The sequence below is a fragment of the Thermobia domestica genome, chromosome 5 (genome assembly GCF_964235325.1).
Source record: "Thermobia domestica chromosome 5, izTheDome1.hap1.1, whole genome shotgun sequence".
Taxonomy (NCBI): domain Eukaryota; kingdom Metazoa; phylum Arthropoda; class Insecta; order Zygentoma; family Lepismatidae; genus Thermobia; species Thermobia domestica.
The window spans coordinates 44,817,238-44,835,490 of NC_137458.1; the positions used below are offsets into that span (position 1 = coordinate 44,817,238).

At 34.3% G+C, this 18,253-nt stretch overlaps 1 protein-coding gene across 3 annotated transcripts in view; it reads right to left on the reverse strand.

Moving 5' to 3' along the window:
- Positions 1–202: 202 nt before the first annotated feature.
- Positions 203–18,253, reverse strand: part of cic (Putative transcription factor capicua) — a 117,093-nt gene continuing 99,042 nt past the window's right edge. For 2 of the 3 annotated variants that reach the window (XM_081758659.1, XM_081758658.1), the window contains exons 22-25: positions 13,736–13,849; positions 5,486–5,658; positions 2,902–3,043; positions 203–375 (exon numbers count right to left, since the gene is read on the reverse strand). In XM_081758659.1, coding sequence (XP_081614785.1) covers positions 308–375; positions 2,902–3,043; positions 5,486–5,658; positions 13,736–13,849 — 497 coding nt within the window. In that variant the 3' untranslated portion in view covers positions 203–307. Of the gene's footprint in view, positions 376–2,853; positions 3,044–5,485; positions 5,659–13,735; positions 13,850–18,253 lie in introns of all 3 variants that reach the window. The other variant, XM_081758660.1, reaches the window with a different exon arrangement.

Below are 18,253 nucleotides of genomic sequence, written 5' to 3' on the forward strand. Positions count from 1 at the left end.
TATATATATATATATATATAGTATGTATAGTTTTCATCTTTGGTAAATATACATCAGTATGTATTAAGAAATTCAAATATAATCGCTCTTTTACATTTAAATGTTTTAAAAATCTATCTAAATTTATAGATTTTTTTTTCATTAAACAACAGGACAATTCGGATAAGAGAACCCAATATCTTCTTTCTTTTTTACTATCATTTTTATTTATTTATTTATTTACAGAGCGGTTGGTAACGCTATCACGTCAGCAGAACTAGAACTCAACGCTTGGTCCCATAGTGCTAACATTTAGTGAGACTGCAAATTAGCTGCTTGAGGAGGCAGGAATGGTGGCATGGGGACTTGAAGTACTAACAACATTAACATGAGACCCTAGAAATAGTAAGACAGCATTTAGTAAAATGCAGTAAAATGGAGAATAAACGGGTAATTCTTTGATGAATACTCAAGTTTATATTCTACTATTGCATAATATGGATCTCTCAGAGCTGAACTAACAATAAATAGTGAATTTAACTTTATGATCATTTTCTTTTCTTTTTAAGAACTCACGTTAATAAGAAACAAACGATAAAACCTTTAGCTTACAATTTTCATGTTATACATAATTCAGTTTTTACTTATGATATACAGAGTAGGCCAAAGTCACTTAATACCCTCATAAAATCGACTTATGTAGATCATAATTTCTTTGTATATTATCAAAACACGAACTAAAATATTTTTATTTATTTAATATTCAGTCATGAAATAGATGATACTAGGTTGAATTTTCACAGAAATGTATAACAGGGCAATTTATTATTATTATTAATAATAATAATAATTGGAAATAATCTTATTGGAAGCAAACAGCATTACAGCCACAACTGCCCCAAAGGAAAAAAGTGTATAATAATAATAATAATAGTAAAGTATTTCATTTAACATCTTACCGTTATGCTCTTTAGCTCAAACCTAGCGGGTGATTAATGAAAGTAAGTGGTGATAAAAGAATAAGTAGAATGAGGAGTTCATTTTGAGTTCAACGTCCCTTTCAGCAGCGAGGCTATATGAGACGGGACCTACTGATTAACGTGGAATCCGAACATGAGCTCCCACCGGGAACCGAAACCGGGTCTCCCACGCCAAAGGCGAATCAGTAGAATGGAAGTCAGTGGAAGGAAATGAAGTACCGCCGAGAAACAAAAAACAAATTCACTTAGTCTGGGGATCGAACCACGAGTCTTTCGCATTAAGAGTTAAGTACGCCATCAGAAGCCATCGTGCTCCCTGTAATCGTGCAGCTTTCGTTTTTTTTTCTTCCTTTTTAACTTAGGGAGATCCTGGAAGTGAATATAAACATTTTCTCCTTTTCAAAGTGTTATCAGGCAATGCCTCTAATGCGTGACTGACGTCATTCATTATCAATAATTCTCCACTCTCTGTGTGTACGAAAAAAGATGGCGAAAGTAATAAACCTTCTTAGCACTGATAGAGAACAGCTCATCATTACTTGGATTTTTGGCAAGAACAAAATTCTATAGGATACCTAAGTTAAATAAGAATAATCTTATTTTGTATCTCGAATGTCTATGATTCAGCCATGAGGTTTCAGTGTTCTCTGACAATTTCTCTGGTAACATCGTAAAATTGCTACGCACATGGCTCTGTTGACAAACAACCTACACGTGCTTATGTTTACAAGCATTAATCATGTGCGTCCTACTATGACCTACTACAACGGCAGACTAGAGAAACATCAGCGATACTGCTGGTCATGAGACGACAGAGGACCACCAGTGTTACGAACACCATGAGGCACTTATATAACCAGCAAGATCACAGCGACTACTATCAGTCTTCGGCCGGTCACCTCCACTCTCTCAGCTTGCCTGGAGCTTTGAGAGGAACTTAACCCAAAGCCTTTAGCTTGCTCAGAGCTGTTGGGACACCTAACCTCAGTCACCTAGCTTTCGTAGAACTTTATGGCCTTTAACCCCCTTTGCTTGCGTGCAGCATTAGGAATCCTACATCCACTCCATGTAGTTTGCTCGGAGCTCTGTGGAGATCATTCCCTAGGCTGGTCAGGCCTTGGGAAACCGTATTTTACCCAAGTAGTAGAGGATTACTACATCATAGTGATTTTTGTAATATACATTTATAGAAAAGAGGATTTTGTAATAAAGCCGGCAGTGGGAGAAAACGATTTCAGGCTATAATTTTCTCTACCTATGCCTATATAACCAAAACTATACATGGTGGAGGCTCCGGGAGGAGGCAAATATTTAAAATTGCTAAATATTTCAACTGCACAACGTAAGCTTTCGCAGAGATACATAACCGTTTCTATAGCTTTTGAAAACTGTAGTTATATACTTTTATCGCAACAGAGTTCCACAAGAAGGGAATTATGCTTCCAGTTTAGCAATTTTTAAACGTTATCGAAAAAGGTGTCCGAGATGATTCAAATCGTATCAGTGAAGCACAAAAATTCGAGACACAAGGTAAACTGTTCTTATTTTTTAAATTCTTTTTCACATTACAACTGAAAACAACATAAATAAAATTAAGTTATTTTTTAAGAGGTCCAGCTGAACTGTTAGAGCAAGCGAACATAAAGTTCGATTCCAAGCAGAGACAGAATGAGCCAGTATTGTCACACAATTATCCAGATACTTAACTTAAGAGGAATCAAACTCCGATCTAGTGTTAGAAATAATGGCATTGAACCCAATGCACTATGTATTACTCAACTGACTGTGCTCACCTGACTACCCACAGCCTTTCTCGGGCTGGCGCAAAGGGGGTTTTTAGTTTAGATTTATAGGTTTGCTACATACAAAAATCAAATATAATAATATTTCTTACAGCAAATACAGTATGTAATTACAAGTCCACTTCAATCCCAATTGTTACCTGCAGTTGAGCTACTTCCATCACCAGCTGGAGTTAGAGGGCTTATTGGAGTAAGATTATTTTGAGCCATTAATTTTTGACGCACTTCCCTTATTTTCAGTTGGAGGCTGGACTTAGTAGGGAAAATTTCTGCATGTTCCGACTGAAAAAATTAAAACAAAATTAATTTATTGTAAGAAAATCTGGTACTGTAAGAGTATCAACCTGATATTTACAATTTATAACATGAACACTGAACAATTCTATAATATTATTAACATTTAAATAAGTATAAAAAAGAAAAGAAAAGGAAGGAAGGCAAGAAAGAAAAAAAAGAAGGAAAGGAAGATAAAGAAAAAAACAAGATGAGAAAAATATCAATCGATAATTCTCAATGAGCTGAACAAAATTATAAATATCTTTTATAATTTTAATATGCGTAGCTTTTGAAAAAAACAGAGAAGATTTATTTAAAAAAAAATTATTCTGTAAGACAACCATACCGTCTATTAAGATGAAAGTGGCACAGGAGTACCTATACCCTCATGAAGGTTTTCAACATGACACTTGTAAGACGATGATACACACAATGGATAGTGATATATAATTCAAAATTATGATTAACTCTAAAACTTTACCAACAACATTTAGCAAATCAACAGATACATCAAGTAATACAGGATATCGACATGATTCAGGGAGAATTCTTCTGTATAGATTTTCTGAGAAAAGTAACAAGCGTATTTTCACGGCGCTAAACATTCGAATGCAAATGTCTTTCTTAAAGTGGACACGCTTCAGCCAAGCTGTTCTAACATTAATCTTTGTCATTATGATATTATTTTCTTCTTCTTCTACTACTACTACTACTACTACTACTACTACTACTACTACTACTACTACTACTACTACTACTACTACTACTACTACTACTACTACTACTACTACTACTACTACTACTACTACTACTACTACTACTACTACTACTACTACTACTACTACTACTACTACTACTACTACTACTACTACTACTACTACTACTACTACTACTACTACTACTACTACTACTACTACTACTACTACTACTACTACTACTACTACTACTACTACTACTACTACTACTACTACTATAATAATAATAATAATAATAATAATAATAATAATAATAAACATTTCATTTATTTATAAAAGCACTGATAGTTTCAAAATACAGTATATTGTAAGGATCCCCACGTTGCCGTACCAGGCACTAACCACGTGTGAACTACATGTGTTACTAATAAATAAAAACAAACAGACGACAGTCCCGAAGAGGAGTAAATCACCATCGCCAACAGTCGGAAGGACGAGAATCAACGATGGAAGCCGACAAGACAGAATAAAAAGGACCAGCACACCTCGACCAACATCAATCTTCCCGGATTGATCATAACACCTAAAACCCCTCTCACGACGCTTGGTCACCGAGAGGTACCTATCCTTATACCCACGACGCTTGGTCACCGGGTTCCTTTCCTCTTTCTCACGACACACGGTCACCGAGAGAGAGAGACCTAATCTACACCCCTCTCACGACGCTTGGTCACCGAGAGTACCTCAAGCCCACGACGCTTGGTCACCGGGCTCCCATCTAATCTTACCTAATATTAGTGGAATTTCTTATTATTTGAGTACACAAACTTTTATAATAAAAGGTGAAGGGGAAAGTCCAAATCCCATGTACTTTTTATTGCTCTACCCGAGAAGTTTTACAATATACAAAGAAATTAAAGCGTTTAGGACAAAACTGCGTCGTATACTTGTTGCTCAGTGGTCGAGTAATTTTTCAAAATGCAATTTAAGCCCTGAATGCCAAAATGTTTCCATCTACCTCGAACGAAAATATCACCACGAAGAAAGATCTGAATTTTGAAAGGTAGATCGGTTTGGGCTTCAATGCTTCAACTATGCTCTTCAATTTTTTATTGTAAATTATTTCTGGTATGGAAAGTTAGAAAGAGAAGTAATTAAAACATGAAACACATACTATTCACCCAAAATAACTGTTTTTTTCCAGAGATCTGTGAACAAAATAACCTTCCATCTCCCAGTGAAATAAAAGGTACCTTTGGATTTTACATAGGGTTATAACTAGTCTAGGAATTTTGGCCCTCTAAAAATCCGCGGAAGTATGCAACTTAGGATTCTCTCCTGCTAAACAGATTATTATTATTTCTAATATAGGAGCTCAATTTTTAATTCACCTTCACTCTACTTGATGGTATATTTACCAGAAAGGCAGTACGGTGGTTCAATGGTAGAACGCTCATGTCTGGCGAGAGTGGTCCCTAATTCAATCTGTGATCACGTGAATTTGTTGCGAACAACAATCGTGTCCGTGGGTGTTTTTAAGTTTCTCCCGTTTCCTTCCACATTCTCATTCCAGCTTTATTAAGCATTAGTCTCCTTTAGCCTATGGACATAAACGTGGGGCGTAAAACAATTTTATTTAATGCTTTAGACCATGTCACTGGATGAAATTAGAAATAATATTTATTTATATATTTTCTAATGACAAAAGATGTAGATTTCCTTCTTTACTCTCTCAGGAATAATTGTTACTTACTTGAAATAATGAAGTCGCTTGTGCGGTTGGAAAGAAGCCGTGATCCTGAAATAACTTCATCACCAACTGTCTCCTCTGTTCTAGAATGCGTCTATGCCCTTTCTCAGGCTCTCGACCTGGAGTCTTCGGAGTTCGTGGCGAGCTTCCTTCACCACTATCACCAGTTTCAGCACCTTAAAAAAAGTACACATTACATTTTATTACTATTTCCATTCATGTCTATCTTTACCAATCCTCTACGTGTTATTTCTAGACTTTCCTGTAGTGTCTTTCTGCACGCAGTGTGCTCCTTTTCTAACAGTTTTCTCTTCTCTTTTGAGATCCTACTTCAACAAAGATCTGGCAACGTTTATACTCTTACAATATTCAGAACAAATGATAAAGACAAATGACCGAACACCTATCTAGTACCTTCTATTTTCTATATAGGCATGAAAGCATTTGTGTTCTCATTATGTTTTTGTGTTCTACCAAATATGTACAGTCTTGTTCAAAAACAAACCTAACCATCCCCTCTACACTCTTACTCACACTCAGAGTTACGTCACACAAATTTGGATTTTCTTTGATCGACTGTGATCTTTATTTCGAGCCAAAACGTTATAATTTCCTATGTGCGGTTGCTAGCATATGGCCTTTTAAAACAAGGTGGGAAGTCAGGATTTTTGAATACGACTATATAGATAGACAGATAGGTAGATTCACATTGCCTATGATTGGACCCTTGCTCTAATATATCAAATGATAGTATTTTTGGACACTAGTGGAGCTTTTAACAACATTTGGTGGGCAGCGCTATTCAAAAGACTAAAAGATTTGGGAGTAGGTAGGAAATTATACAAATTAATACTCGACTACTGTGAGAACAGAAAGGTACGTGGGTCGTTCAATACATAAGCTTGCCTAAGCTGTAAAAAAAATATTTTTAAGATACACTTGTAAACTATATATACATGTTTAGGTGGGTCCTTTCTCTCCTCTCTACATAATCTTCATTGAGATTTTGACATTTGTTTCACCGTTGCATCAATTTGTTGAAACTTCGCAAAAAAATCAGGGCTCTGGTTGCACTCTTCTCACATCCTCCTTTACCTTTTCAACACCAGTTAACAGGAGATTAGGTCGTTTATGTCGAACCTGAACTCTTCTTCAGCGAAACGCAATTCGACACACGCGAACTATGTCTTCTTCTTGATGATAATGCCCACCCCCCACTCAGGACGCAAACAAGACACAAAATTGAAGAATTACGGTGGGAATGGCTGCTCCACTCTCCATGCAGTCTCAATTTAGCGCTGAGTTACTTCCATCTTTTTCCGTGTTAAAGTCTGCATTGCACACGGTGAACGTTTCGAAACAGATGAAGAAGTGAAAAGGAACGGAGAGTGTGCTAAATTGCCAGAGTCCTGATTTTTTTGCAAAGGGTTTGGACACATTGATGCAACAGTGGGACAAATGCCCGAATCTCAATGGGGATTATGTGGAGAGGGGAGGAAGAACCCATCTACACATGCATGTATAGTTTGTAAATGTACCTTTTAAAAAATAAATATTTTACAGCTTACGGAAACATATATTAGACGACCCACGTACATTACAAAACACCACGATTATACGTAGAAAACGAGGTAATAAAAGGATTCGCACAAGGATCAATCTTGTGGACCAATAATGTGGGACACAATAATCCAGCTCTTGTCTTGAAATAGCACACAAACTCAAAAAAAGAAAAGGAGAAGTCGGCTATGTAGACGGTATAGCAATAGTTACAGCTACGTCCTCGAGAAGAGAACTGAAGGAGAAAGGAAACAAAATACTAAACGTACTATACAAGTGGTGCAAGAATAATATAATAAAACTATCCTCGAATAAGACAACGTTTATGATAATAGGGAAACACTACACAGAAATCAGATCCTGAAAATAAATAACACATGAATAAAAAATAACAAAGGAATTTAAATACCTAGAAATATGGATCGGCGAAAAGTTAAACTTCAAACACAAAAAGATGAAAGAAAATAGCACAGGGACTTTTAACAATAGCAAAACGTACTTTTTTAAAAATACTAGCCAGTATACTGAAATTGTACAACAAAACAATGATTATGTCAAAAATAACATATGGAGCAGGAATATGGGCACATCACATCTTTGCTAACGTTAAAATGAAACAAAAATTACAACAAGTGCAAAGGGGTGTAGTAATTAGAACTTAAAATAGATTTCAGATGATAAGCGGCATGGCCTTGAGTTGGCTTCACGCGGCGTCCAATTGGCTTTGAGCGGTGTTGACAATTCGCGACAAGCAGTCCGCACGCTGACTTCTCGCGCTACTACGAATCTTGACAATACCAGAGGCGCTTATTAGAAATATTGTATTAGCACATTAACTGCTCACTTTACGAAGTAAAGAAAAGAATTACGAACACATACGTGAAAACTACATCTTTTTATGACAACTGGTTGTTATGATACACGCTTTTAAAGGTTTCCATATAAAACAATTAGTAAAACGAGCGATGAGTCCCGCGTCTAATTTCCAGTGGATTTTTCTTCAATTTGGAAATAGAACTCAACTCTTATTACAGAATAATCATGGGTGTAACCAGCAGGTTGTTTTAGGGGAACATTACTTTCAGGGGGAGGAAAGCTTTTTACACATTTAAAAGAGAACAAATGATCTCTTTCAGAATATGAAAGCATTTTAACTCACCATACATACTATACACATATTATATTTCTACGATGCTACCTTATCAAAAGACGGATGTTGACAGTACTGAGTTGAAAACCGGATTGTAGATGAATCAATAACCTATTCATAATAAAACAAATGCTGTTTATAGCAGTCTGTTTATCTGACTGTATTTATATGGGTTAAAACAGTAAAGAAAGAAAGAAAAAAAACTCGAAAAAATATCAACTCAGATATTATTATGCAATAATCTAATAGAGAGTTCATACGGTGTGCTCTCAGTTAGGGAAATGAGAATATAAAGCATATGGTTAATTTTAGTTGTTTTAATTAGGTATAGAAACCGCATTGATGATGTTTGATTTTTTTAAAAAAAATTTCATATTTTATTATAAACGTCCCTCATTTGCATGAACTATTAAATAAGTTTATTAAACACAAACCACGAACCTCATTTTGGAGTTGGAAATAGTTTGGAAAGACAGGGCCCCCTTTTCCCCCGTGGCTACACGCCTTTGGAATCTGTCCTTCATTTATATAAAAATATGCCTAACATCGTAAGAACAAAGTATGGGAAGTTCGTAATATTGTTTTGAAATTTACTTCGGGATAAATTTTTCCTTACTCGACAGAAAAAACGCAGTATGCTTTTTTTTTCCTTCACGTTTCACTACCTTACATATATGCGACTACTTATTCCCTCTTTCCTCCTCCAGCAGGGATTCAAAAGCACCAGGCGTCTGAATGGTCTCGTAAATTATCGTAACCCAAAACAAACTCGATCATTAAGGAATCAGACGGATTGTTTTTGTGTGACTTAGACCAAGCCCAAGAAAGTTATTTGTTATGAAAACTGAGAAGGAAACAAAGGTGTTAGTTGTGTTGGAACGTAAGTTCTCTTCTAGCATAAACAGAATTCATCAGTGTCTGGGTTACTTTCTTTCGTTGTAGTTCGTTTCTTCTCCAAAATTATAGTTGACAATGTCCTTAAGCAAACCGAGTACAAGTGCTGAACCTTCTTAAAAAAAATAAATAAATAAAAATAAAAAATAAAGTGCTACGAAATCAGTCTCGAAGAATTATTTTTTGTGTTTACATTTTTTTTAGCCCATGATAATAAATTTACAAGACTCAGATTCAGACAATGACGAAATATTAACTGACATAGTGAAAGTAGTGTTGAAGACGAGTGTTTAGCATATCCACTGGAAAAGTTAATATGTAAGTAATTTAATTGCTATATATACTTCTAGGATGCACAGTCAAAATTCTTGAGTTTGCTGGAATAGTATATTTACATTGCGAATAATGTTGCAAATGTATGAGTCATAACCTCAACTGGAGGAAGAGCGAGAAGGGAAAGGGGAGTCCATGATCCGGCAACACCGCGCGGAATATCGCGCACCATTGGCTATTGCCCGTGATGCTTTACATCTGAAATACACAGTAAAGAATAATCTCAATATTACCGACAGAATCCCTTTAAATGTTAACAATGGAAGAGCCAATCGAATACCAGCTCTTAAGGCACACAATAAAATACTGGTTGAAGAAAAAGGAGTATACTAAAATTATTGAAATAATAGGAAACAAGAATTTTAGGAAAAATGGATCAAACGAATTACTTTTTGGATCAGAGACCACAAAATTTTTGAACGGCCCCTAAATCGAGCTTTCGTATTTTCTATGGAATAAGCATGTCATACTGAGTTAATTGATAGTTTGGATTCGGCTACACAATATGTAGTTCTCCAGATATAAGGCCTTCAAGAAAATTTTTGATTGAAATATATTGGATCTTTTGATCCAAAAATACCCAAAACAAACGAAGAAATAGATTAAATAATACACGTAAAATGGCAACAAGATTGGGAAACCCTACACAGAGCAAAGGTGTAGCATTAAAGAACATTACAAATAACAAACCAAACAGGAGAAATCTCCAAAGAGACCATGGAGTGCATCTTGAATCATGGCTTTTTTACAAACCATCTAAAGAGATTACACATCACTGTGGATCTGGACAGCAACAAACACCGGAACATGTATTATACAGAACTCTGAACTGTGAACATTGTAGAACTGTGAGAAACTAGTTATCACGGTGAGAAACAAATTCAGAAATTTTAATATCCTAGAAATTCTAACAAATGAAGAACGATTTACAAATTATTACTAAACATACGATCGAGAAACTCTAAAGGAAAAGAAAATTAATTATGAAAAGATAATGACAAAATGAAGAAATAAAATTAACGAATTTTAAACAGTCTAATCAAATTTGAACTTCAACTGAAATTACAATCATTGATTAGTTCTGGAATACCACGAACTATAATTCTTTTAACTTTTTATGTTTTATGTTATGTGTGCATACGAACTGTGTCGTAAAGTACAGTAGAATGAACTGGTGGTAATAATAATAATAATAATAATAATAATAATAATAATAATAATAATAATAATAATAATAATAATAATAATAATAATAATAATAATAATAATAATAATAATAATAATAATAATAATAATAATAATAATAATAATAATAATAATAATAATAATAATAATAATAATAATAATAATAATAATAATAATAATAATAATAATAATAATAATAATAAACCTCAAATACAGGAGAGAAACAAACAAATTGTAAGCAAAATATCGTCGTATCAGGATCATAGGAACGTAACTCCAAGAATGGGATTTTTATTTGCTTGGATTATGACATAATTCTGAAAGCCCTACTTGGTGTTATTTGAGTGTTATTGAACCGGACTTTGTCGGGTCTTGTCTGTCATGCAATAATGTGTTACCATCTTACATTTGTAAAAAAGTTTTGCTCTCTCCTGGAAACCTACGAAAATGGAGTTACGTTTCTCTACAATGTAAAAAAAAATGTCTAAAATATGTACTTTTTATGTTTGATATAGAAAATAGAAAAGGAACGAAGACGTACCAAAGGAATCTCATGAAGGACGACAGATTATAAAGATAACAGGAAAAAGAAGAACATGCTTGGCCTCTTATTCGGCACTCCGATTGGATCACCGTTTTGACAGAGGGCAAGGAAGAAGGAAAACCAAGAAGAGAAAGATCAAGGATAGAACATCTAGATGCAGTTACAAAGAAGAGATCTTATCAAAGTATAAAACAGCTCTCCCAAGGGAAAGAAAAGTTTTAAAATTTCAATGTTCCCCATCAACCTATGGTTGAGGTGAACAAGAAAAAGATATAAAAAATTAAAATAAATTAATAAAAACAAAAATGGTCGAGGGTATGGTGTATATTACCAGGAAACATACTAATAAAAATTTCCTCCCTATCTAAACTGGGGCTATGTAAGTCGAATGAGAGGAAAATGCTCTAAAATTTTCAACAAATGTATAGAGAGAGATTTAAAAGACGAGAGGCATCTAGAGTATGTTTTTTAATAAGACCATTAAGTGGCAACAACAGGGGCAAGTGGAGGCCTTAAAATTAAAAATAAATAAATAAAAGTCCTTTGCTCTATACATAGAGTGTTACAAAAGTTTGTCAGAATATTTTGGGGATTGATTCCTCATATCAAAGTAAGAAAAAAGTTCATATGGACCTGTGGTCGGAAGTGCATAGTTTTGTAGTTACAGGATGTCGAAAATGTGAAAAAATGAACTTTAAAGGTCCATAGTTCCACTAGTATAGGACCGATCGTAGTCGCGTCAAGACATTACTGAGGAACTAGTATGTGAACTATCCAAATATCCATCTTTCAGAACCTCCAATACTTGCACAAATAATTTTTGGAGGGGCTGTTTGGGAGTACATAATCACTCTCCACCTACCTCTCTAAAAATTTTTTTGTGCAAGTACTGATGCGCTCGTAAACGTGGATATTTGGATAGTTTACATACCAGTTCTTCAGTGATGTCTTGACCCGACTACGTTAGGTCTCATAGTAATGGAGCTATAAACTTTTAGATTTCACTTGTTTCAAGTTTTTGGCACCCTATAACTCCAAAACTATCCACTTTCGAGCACAGGTTCGTATGAACTTCTTTTCTTATTTTGATGTGAGGAATATGTACCCAAAACATCGTGACTTACTTTTGTAACACCCTATATATGCACCATATTAATGAATCGCGAAAAGTGTCGAACTGCCACAAAGCGTAAAATAAAGGACATAATATCTAGCATTTATTATAATTCGAACAGCAGCTAAATTACAGATTAAAATAACTAAATAAATTACAATGATAAATTTAATTTACATACGACAATAAACTGAGGATATACTAAGCCCAAGAATGTATCCGTGTGCATATTTTGATATTCCTACCTCACAGGATTATTGATGCAGGACTCAAATTAAATATTAAAATTTCATATAAATACAATATACAAGAAAACAAGAATTTTAGAAATATTCAAAAAAATGGATCAAAAGATTGCGATCTCGGCCAAGAATTTTTGGAATGATAAAAAAAAAATGCATCAAAAGATTGCGATATTGGCCAATAATTAGTTTTCGGATCAGGGGCCACCAAATTTTTGAACGGCCCGCAAATCCAATTTTCATATTTTTTTTACGGAATAAGCACACCATACTGAATAGATTGTTAGTTTCGGTTACGCTACACTTTATGTAGTTCTCAAAATATGGGGCGTACAAGAAAATGTTTGATTGTATGAAATATATTGAATTTTGGGGATCAGGAGCCACATAACTTTTGAACGGTCCTTAAATCGAGTTTTCGTATTTTTTTACGGAATAAGGACATCATACTGAGTAAATTGTTAGTTTTGTTTTGGCTACACTATATGTAGTTCTCAAAATATGGGGCGTACAAGAAAATGTTTGATTGTATGAAATATATTGAATTTTTCGGACCAGGGGTCACAAAATGTTTGAATGGTCCCTAAATTAAGTTTTCGTATTTTTTACGTAATAAGCACATCATACTGAGTAAATTGTTAGTTTTGTTTTCGCTACACTATATACTATATGTAGTTCTCAAAATATGGGGCCTACAAGAAAATGTTTGATTGTATGAAATATATTGATTTTTTTTGGATCAGGGGCCACAAAATGTATGAATGGTCCCTAAATCAAGTTTTGGTATTTTTTTTTTATAGAATACGCACATCATACTAAGTAAATTGTTAGTTTTGTTTTGGTTACACTATATGTAGTTCTCGAGATATGGGGCGTACAAGAAAATGTTTAATTGTATGAAATATATTGAATTTTTTGTATCAGGGGCCACAAAATGTATGAATGGTCCCTAAATCAAGTTTTCGTATTTTTTACGGAATAAGCACATCATACTGAGTAAATTGTTAGTTTTGTTTTGGCTACACTATATGTAGTTCTCGAGATATAAAGCCTACAAGAAAATTTTGCCTGAAATATATTGGATCTTGTGATCCAATAAAAAAGTGACTACTCAATGACTCATCACAATGTTATCACACTATCATTTAATATTAAAAACAGAACTGTGGTTCAACTCCTTAGCCTTAAGCACCACGATAATAAATAACTAAGCCTACCTCTCTGTACTTACCTCTAAAAGCTTCCACATTAAAATCTGGAGGGAAAAAGGTGCCACCAACCAATTTCCCAGTAGACTTTGGCGTCGTAGAAGAAGGAACATCTGATTCATTGTCATCATCCGCAGCTGAAAAGTAATACAATAGTTGGGCTGAGAACATAATTCAAATAATACTCCTCAATGAAACGCATTATGTAATATTAAATACTAAAATAAGTACACACATGTTGTTTGTACCATATTTGGACAGAACATCCATTCCATTTAAGTTTCATTGTATTTCTTGTAAGTGCATTACTCTGTCTTGATCGTACCACTCTATTTGGATTCCGCATTCTTTAATCCCACTACTGGGTTCAATTGATGTAAAAAATTACTGAAATGAACCTAGGAAGTCACTTCTGAATAAAATCCAGAGCTTATTAGACATGAGCTATTGTTAATTGTGATTTCACCCTGCACCTATCGTCAGGCGTTTTAACTGTTTAATCATTGCCTATCAAGAGAAGTTGAGAATTAAGTGTGATATAATGTGTATCGAACACCCAATAGATACAATTATTACTTAATGGGGAAAAAATCATAATTTAATGGGAATAAAAACTAAATGCAATTGTCAATCTGATCCCAGATAATCAATATATAACAAAATGCATATTTTATCAAAAAACGTTCATTTAAAAGAAAGAATGTTCTGTAGTTCAAACAATATGTAACACAAACACACATCGTTTTCATATGCACTATACAAGAATAACAAAAAGATATAATTATACTCGTCGCCAATTTTCAGTGACGTAATTTCAGTAGCTCCAAATCACTAATTGTAAGTAATTCCAAGTAATGTTGGAACTGCACCATTATGAAAGAGTTTCCTACTACAGAAACTTATTTTTTAGATTTACCTAAACATATTTAAAATTATTAGTACTTTGAAGTAACAAATAGTTAATATATACATAATGCATGCTCACAAATACGCAGTGATCTAAAGTTATAGAAACAAACACAGGGCTGCAACATTTTCTGTAAGATAATGCATTGAAGACAGAGGCTTTCATCGTATGTGCTGATCGCAATGCAACGTAAAAAGCAATGAGCAATTATAGCTGTTATGCTTATTATCGCAAATTAAGATGTAACTGTTGCGTTACGTTGACGAAAACTGCTGAATAAGGCCTAGAGTGACAATGAAGGACTTTTTTATTTATTTATTTATTTATTTTTTTTTTTTTTTTTAAGATCTGAGATTTGTAAGCACTTTCATTCTTATGGGGGCACGGTGGCTCAGTGGTAGAGCGCTTATTTCTGATTGGGGTCAGAAAATGTATATATTTTGGTGCAATGGAAGGAACAACGATCCCACGGATAAAGAAATTTCGGATGTTTCTTTTGTACTGTTATTTAACTGATCCTCGAACGTGAATGACTCGCTATGTGATCGTCAATCGGAAGCTCTCTCCCTATTCCTACGCATCGCTTCACACACAGTTTTCGTAGATTTCCTTACGAAAATTTCCCTCGACTGACACAAAATTTTCCCTTTTCATATCAAAATTTCCCTAGTATGTTGAGAGTCCAATTCCTATGACAGAAGTTATGTGATAAGATTAATTTAGCTATATTAATGGAAGTGACAACCTCATTTCTTTTCTTTATTTGCTTTTGGCTTGTATCTTTTTACGTTTTCAATTAACTTTTTTTTAACACACACACAGACACACACACACACAAAAAAAAAAAAAAAAACACACACACAAACAAATACACCCAGCCAACAATAATTTGCATAATTGGCGCAAATTATGATACATTGAACAAATACACACGAAACTTACACAAACTATTGCTATTTTGCTCTATTTCTGAAGAACAAAGAAAAATTTAAGCATTTATATTGATCAATCTGTCAGCGCGAGAATTTCAATGGATTTTTCGTGTTTTATCGAAAAATTCCTTTTAAAAAAATTCCCTAGATTAGGGAAATTTCCCTCAAAGTACGAACACTATTCACACACTGGCTGTCAGCTGTAGAAAACTCTCCTAAACGCGCGCATGAATACAATACTTTCCTTCTGATTGTGAGTGGGCCAGTGCTTACGTCACTGCAAGCTTAGATTGGCCACGACTTTAGATATAAACTCAAGAATTGTAATTGTTCATACTATAATATAAAATATAACTGTTACATTTTATGCGTACTATATTTATATCTACAAAGAAGAAAATTTGGTGCACCAAATATTTTGCTTTTATAAGTACATACATCCATACATTCCATACATCTTAATTCCATTAAATACCTTTCCTTATCTAAGTCTTGAAAATGCAACAGCTGTCAGCGAAAAATTTTATATTTAATATGAATTTTTTACAATATATATAATAATTTAGAAGAATAAACTGAGTTTACTAAGACTGCTCTTCAGGTGATTTACATTATAATGCATTGCCTTTTTCTTTCTTTTTCTAAAAATTCCTTATTTTGGAGAGAACAGAAACTAGAAACTCGAAGTAAATGTTTTCAAAACTGGAAGCTTTATGAACTATTTACTAGGGTGTCAAAATTCCAGTATATTTCTAGTATATTCAGTATAACTATCAGCAAAATTCCTGTATCTAATACAATGATTTTTTTTAAAGTTCTTTAGGAATAATCACACTCTTGTCAAGTTTGTAGTTTTACCATCAAAAGAATATTTTATTTTTAATAAATTTAGTTACCCTTGATTTTTTTAAAATACAATGATTTTTTAACATTTTTTAAAGGGCCTCCCAACTCCCATCACAGCCCCCACTTCACCAATTGCTTTAAATGTCTAATTACAAAATGTATACAACTCCAGTTCCAGTTACCTCCCTTACGGGAGATTTATATATAAAGGAAGTCCCGGCCTTAGAGCCCTATGGACTGCTTCACTAATGTTGTTTTAAATGAAAATTATTTGAAATAAAAATTAAGATAACTCGTGCCAAAATGGCCGAAAAATGAAATGAAATCTATAAGTTTTACGTTCCATGGTTATGCCGGTTAGGTTAAAGGAGACGGTGATTATGAGAAATGAATGAAATGGTGGAATGAAGAAAGTGGGAGGAAACGGAAGAACCCCGAGAAAACCTACGAGCACGGTGTTTGTCCACCACAAAGTCCACACGGCGCGAGCTGGGATCGAACCAGAGACCCCAAGCACCGGAGGTGAACGCTCTACCACTGAGCCACCGCGCCCCCCTCAAAATGGCCGAATCAGCCTGTTTTAATTATAATTGTTTTTCACACTGTTAATGTAATAAAGAAGGATAAGCGGCACATGAATATATTGAAATTGAATAACAGTATATTAAAATTGTAACAATCACAACAAAACTGTCAAAAATATTGAAATCTAAATAGTAAAAATTGAATAAAAACTGAGAGCAAAGCTCCCCATTACTTATTGTTTACAGCGCCATTTCTTATCCCCCTATACAACTCTTGCTTTCGAAAAATTTACAATCTCAATGGCCCCACAGCAGAACATGCCGCGATCTGCGATGTGATCGCAGAAAATTTGCCGCGCCTGTGCAGAAAAATTGTCAGAGGAGAAAAAAATAGCCAACAGAAACGTATGAAAACATGCCTGCTATGTGTAGATGTCTTAAATGGACAAACTACTCGCATAAATGTAAAGTGTTTTTTTACGTTGCGTAAAGCGTATTTTTAACAATCACACGTGTTTCTTGTGCAGAAAATTTTTGCAGACTTCCTGCAGAAAACTTTTGACTTACAAAAGCTCATCGCAGAAAGGCAAAGAAAGTTCTACCATCGAGCTCAATGGATACAAAATTGTTTCTACGACGATTAAAACAATTACAAAAAAGTATTGTTGACAAGTTATCAGTTTCATGATTTTTCCAGTATGTGGATCAAAATTTCAGTATAGTTCCAGTATTTCCAGTATCAGTACACATCTGTCATAATATATTATCTAAAAAAAGTGACAATTTTATTTCCAGCTTATTTTAAAAGCATCCGCAGCAAAAGTATTGTAAAATACGCTTTAAAACAACGCGTTCTTCGTTTTCTGGTCTCTTTTTCCTCTAAAACCCAGCCGTTTATTCAGTTAAAGACGAACATAAACGAAAGAGCAACAACAGATGTATTGACATTCTACAAGGGAAAGCTTCAAGCAAGTCAGTAAGTCACTCTGTGCATCAAATCACGTTGTTTTGGCGAAGATTTTATCAAAGGGCCTATCCGGTTTGCCATAAGGACCAGACTGTGTCACGTTGTCAAGTCAAAAGTGACGTTGCGTGCTAAATTGAGTCTGGAGATTCCAAATCTAGATGTGAGATATTTCAAGCACTTACGTGTGGAGCGCCTTGAGTAATTCGCAGAGGATGCATACACTTTATCATTATTACTGACTTTACTCAAACACCTTCACTTTCGACAATGTTCTATCCATATTTACCAAACGTGCTATACATCGTTTTTAAGCTCTTCATTATGTCTTTGCAATAAGCTCTTAATTAGCCATCTTCTTATTATAG